This window comes from Phaseolus vulgaris, chromosome 3 (assembly GCF_000499845.2).
Source record: "Phaseolus vulgaris cultivar G19833 chromosome 3, P. vulgaris v2.0, whole genome shotgun sequence".
NCBI lineage: Eukaryota > Viridiplantae > Streptophyta > Magnoliopsida > Fabales > Fabaceae > Phaseolus > Phaseolus vulgaris.
Window position 1 is genome coordinate 38,264,051 of NC_023757.2, and position 4,240 is coordinate 38,268,290.

The following is a 4,240-nucleotide window of genomic DNA, read 5'->3' on the forward strand; positions in this document are numbered from 1 at the left end:
CACCCTCATTTTCTACCAGCTTTTCCTCAAATCCCCTTTCGACACCTGGCCACCTGGTCCCACTACCAAAAAGATATTTCACGTGACCCAGGATTCTGCACGATGCCTCCCTCCCACGTCACCCAACTGGACCCCACACCTCTTTCTTCCTCTCTCCATTCCCTTCAATGTCTTTCTCCTCTGCACTTCACCCGTCGTTTTCAGAGCCACTCTGCTATATAAACACCCATTTAAACTCTTTCAATATTATTATCATTATTATTACCTCCCAAAACTCCTCTTCTTCCTCACTTCACTCCTTTTTTCGCCACATAAACAACCATTCACCATGCCATGGTCTTTTGCTTCCCCTTATGTACCTCCGCATCGCCACTCTAACTACATTCCACCTTCCTCCGACGATCCCGCTCACCACGGATTTCCCCGTGCTGGAGCTTGGCCGCGCGGCGGTGCCCGTGGTGCCTCCGGTGGTCGAGGATTCTCTCGCCCCCGGGAGCCTTATCAACCGAACTCCAGCTTCCCTACGGAAGAACCAGAAAACGGCGAGGCTATCAACTTCGACGCGTACGAGTCGGTTCCGGTCGAGGCGAGTGGGAATAACGTGCCTCCGCCGGTGAACGTCTTCGACGATACGGACTTGGACGAAGGGTTGAAGAAGAACATCAAGCGATGCAAGTACGTGAAACCCACGCCCGTTCAGCGTCACGCGATTCCCATAGCTACCGCTGGCCGTGACCTCATGGCGTGTGCACAGACAGGGTCGGGGAAAACGGCGGCGTTTTGCTTTCCCATCATATCTGGGATTTTGAAGGGTCGTTCCTCTCCTGGGTTTTCGCCTGTGTCTCGTGGTGCTGCTGTTGCATACCCCACTGCACTTATTTTGTCTCCTACGAGGGAGTTGTCTTGCCAGGTTTCTTTATTTTGCTATACGGAGTCCATGTTATTAGGTTTTGTTATTTTAAAAATGAATGAATAATAAAAACTGCTCAACTATTCTATTTTTATTTTATTGTATGTTTTAAATAAATTTTTTGTTAGATACGCGACGAGGCGAACAAATTTGCATTTCAAACTGGAGTGAAGGTTGTTGTTGCCTATGGAGGGTCTCCTATCATTCAGCAGGTGTGTTTTTGACATGCATATACCCTTTTACAAAGTTGGTGTCTTGTGTCTCTTTAAATGAAGATTTAGTTATTGATTCTTCATTTCATTGTTTTCAAATGGCAAAAGCTGCGCCTTTTGGAGAAGGGAGTTGACATATTGGTTGCCACTCCTGGGCGTTTGGTGGATATTATCGAGAGAGAAAGGGTTTCATTGGCGAGGATAAAGTATCTTGCTCTAGACGAAGCTGATCGTATGCTGGACATGGGTTTTGAGCGTCAAATACGCAAGATTGTGGAGGAAATGCACATGCCACCGCCAGGTATTAGGCAGACATTGTTGTTTAGTGCAACCTTCCCTAATGATATACAGGTATGGAAAGTATTGGGTTGCTTTAATATTTTTTTTTTATGTTCTTAGTGGTGCGTTTTTCATGCTTCATTGTAATATTTTATTACTGCCTCTTGATGTAGTATTTCATTGATGACGCAGAAGCTAGCATCGGACTTTTTGATGGACTACATATTCCTGTCTGTTGGGAGAGTTGGGTCTAGTACTGAATTGATTGTGCAGAAGATTGAGCTTGTACATGATACAGACAAAAGAGACAAACTTGTTGATCATCTTCGTCGCCAAAAGGTGCATGGGACCAATGGGAGGGTAAGAAGTGTGTATGCCCGTTTGACAATTGGTTTGCAAGTGCTGTTTGTTGGGTAATGGGTTTAATTATCTATTTTTCTGCAACGCAGCATGCTTTAACTCTTGTATTTGTTGAAACAAAAAGAGGAGCAGATGCTTTGGAAAACTGGTTATTGAAAAGTGGCTTTCCCGCTATTGCTATACACGGAGACAAAGTTCAATTGGTTAGCTATTCTGCCTTCTATTTTTATTCTATTTTATTCTTTGGTTCTTGAGGTCTGTCCTTTTTTTCCCATTTCGCAATTACTTTTGGTTTTATTGCAATAAATTACACTAATCTCCAATGCCTTAAGCTTTTTTTGGCCCTTAATACCTAATTCACTTCATTAACACTCAGTTTGTTCACCTGCCGCATAACATCCTTTTACTTTTTAAAAAAAGTTGAGAGGTCATGTGTAGTCTCAACATTTTCAGGGATATTGGTGTAATTTGCTCTGTTTTTTACGGTTTTCCGCTCTTGAGAATCAATTTTATTCTATGTTTTTCTATGTGACATATTCATTGAATGATTATTGTTTCGCTGTTTAGGAAAGGGAACGGGCTTTAAGATCTTTTAAATCTGGAAATACTCCTATTTTGGTTGCAACTGACGTTGCTTCGAGGGGATTGGATATCCCGCATGTGGCTCATGTCATAAACTTTGACTTGCCTAGAGACATAGATGACTATGTACATAGAATTGGACGAACAGGCCGTGCAGGCAAATCTGGTTTAGCCACTGCTTTCTTCAGCGACAAGAACAGTCCAATGGCAAAGGCTCTTGTTGGAATCTTGCAGGAGGCAAACCAAGAAGTTCCTTCTTGGCTCATCCAGTTTGCAGAGGGTTCCTCTTCAGGTAGCCGTGGTTATGGATCACAGCGTTACAGCGGTGGTAGCTATGGCGGTGGATTACAGCGTTACGGCAGTTGTAGCTATGGAGGTCGTGACTTTCGAAATCCCACTGAACCTGAGGTGCAGAGGTACGACAGTGGTAGCTATGGCGGTCGTGATTTTCGAAATCCCACTGAACCTGAGGTCCAGAGCTACAACTGCTACGGTTCTCATGGCAATGCTGATCATGGTGTAGAGTCTGTAGGTACAACCTCATACATTGATACCTCGTACGACATGCAAAACTCCCTTATAGAAACCTCTTTTGACAGTTTGAGTATAAACTGCAGTAATGATCAAACTGATGTCAAATCTGGTGAATTGTGTGGAGATGGGAAGGTTGGTGAAGATGGGCCTAGCGGTTATGAAGCTATTGTTCCCACTGGATGGGACTAGACTTGTATAGTTGGTAGCAGCATGTTTTTTTGGCGTTAGAGGGTTGACATTATAATCTACATACTACATTGATATTAGGTAGCAAACATTCCTGGTTCCAAATTATGCCACACTTTTTGTGCACCCTCTACTCATAATAGAATAGATGATTTGGATATAATGTTTTACTTATGGACTTATTCAATCATTAATGTTCACAGACTTTTCTATAATTTGTTTCCCTTTGTTACTATATATAATTTATCAGTAAAATCCTTATTATTTAATGATAGTGTTCTTAATTTAATTCAATATTTTGCATTATATAGTTTTAAATGATCTGGATAATTAGAAAAGGTCGATAACATTTTGAAGTTAATAGTTTCGCTTGTCTAAATGCTAGTCTTTGTAGAGGGAAGGTTTAAATTGCAAAGATGAAACTAATGTTTCTTTGTAAACTACTAGTGCTCTTTAATTTAAAAATAATAATGTCATTGTCTTCTTTCTATTCAAGCTATATATTATTTAAAATTCAATATAAAAAATATTGGAATGACTTTTACTTCCCTTTTAAACTTTTTATATTTGTACAAACTTGGAGTATTAAAAACCAAATAATCTTTATTGGGGTAATTGACAATAATTACAATATTTTGATATAGGCCATGAAATTTAAGAAAATATTACTAGTGTACTGTGGATCTTCAGTTAATATCTGATGTCTCCTAATATAAAAAAATATTAATAATTTATTGATCATTGCTTAAAGCACTTAAATCATGCTACAAAACAAAACTACTGCCTTACCTATGAAACTCTGGACATTCCTCTTAAATGACGTGCTCGTATGACATCTGTAGGACACGTATATGTGAAGTGTCCAATTTAAAAAGTATGTTAGATTTCTGACAATTCTAGTACAGTTCTAACACAATTTCAAAAAAGAAAAATACATTATTTTTTTAAAATGCAAACTTTATTGTATAAATTGTTATTGTGATTATAAAAATAAGAAGCAAATCCTTGTGAATCAGTCATGAAAAACATCTTTCTACTCCAAAAAATAATCTGGAACATACTTGTGAACATAAATTTTTATTGTCAATTTATATAAATCATAATTATATAATATATAGATTCGTGTCCTACATTTTAGAGATTTTACGTATCTCCGTATCCATGTCCGTGTCGTACC

At 39.2% G+C, this 4,240-nt stretch overlaps 1 protein-coding gene across 2 annotated transcripts; it reads left to right on the plus strand.

The window, feature by feature from the left end:
• Positions 1 to 213: 213 nt before the first annotated feature.
• LOC137807519 (DEAD-box ATP-dependent RNA helicase 52B-like) lies at positions 214 to 3,278 on the plus strand. 2 transcript variants are annotated; one of them, XM_068608204.1, is made up of 7 exons: positions 214 to 910; positions 1,039 to 1,122; positions 1,231 to 1,473; positions 1,594 to 1,761; positions 1,851 to 1,964; positions 2,329 to 2,875; positions 2,961 to 3,278. In XM_068608204.1, the coding sequence occupies exons 1-7, from the start codon at positions 329 to 331 to the stop codon at positions 3,074 to 3,076; spliced, it is 1,854 nt and encodes a 617-aa protein (XP_068464305.1). In that variant the 5' UTR covers positions 214 to 328; the 3' UTR covers positions 3,077 to 3,278. The 2 variants fall into 2 exon arrangements, with proteins under 2 accessions (XP_068464305.1, XP_068464304.1); XM_068608203.1 differs by having other exon boundaries at positions 216 to 910; positions 2,329 to 3,278.
• The last annotated feature ends 962 nt before the right edge of the window (positions 3,279 to 4,240 follow it).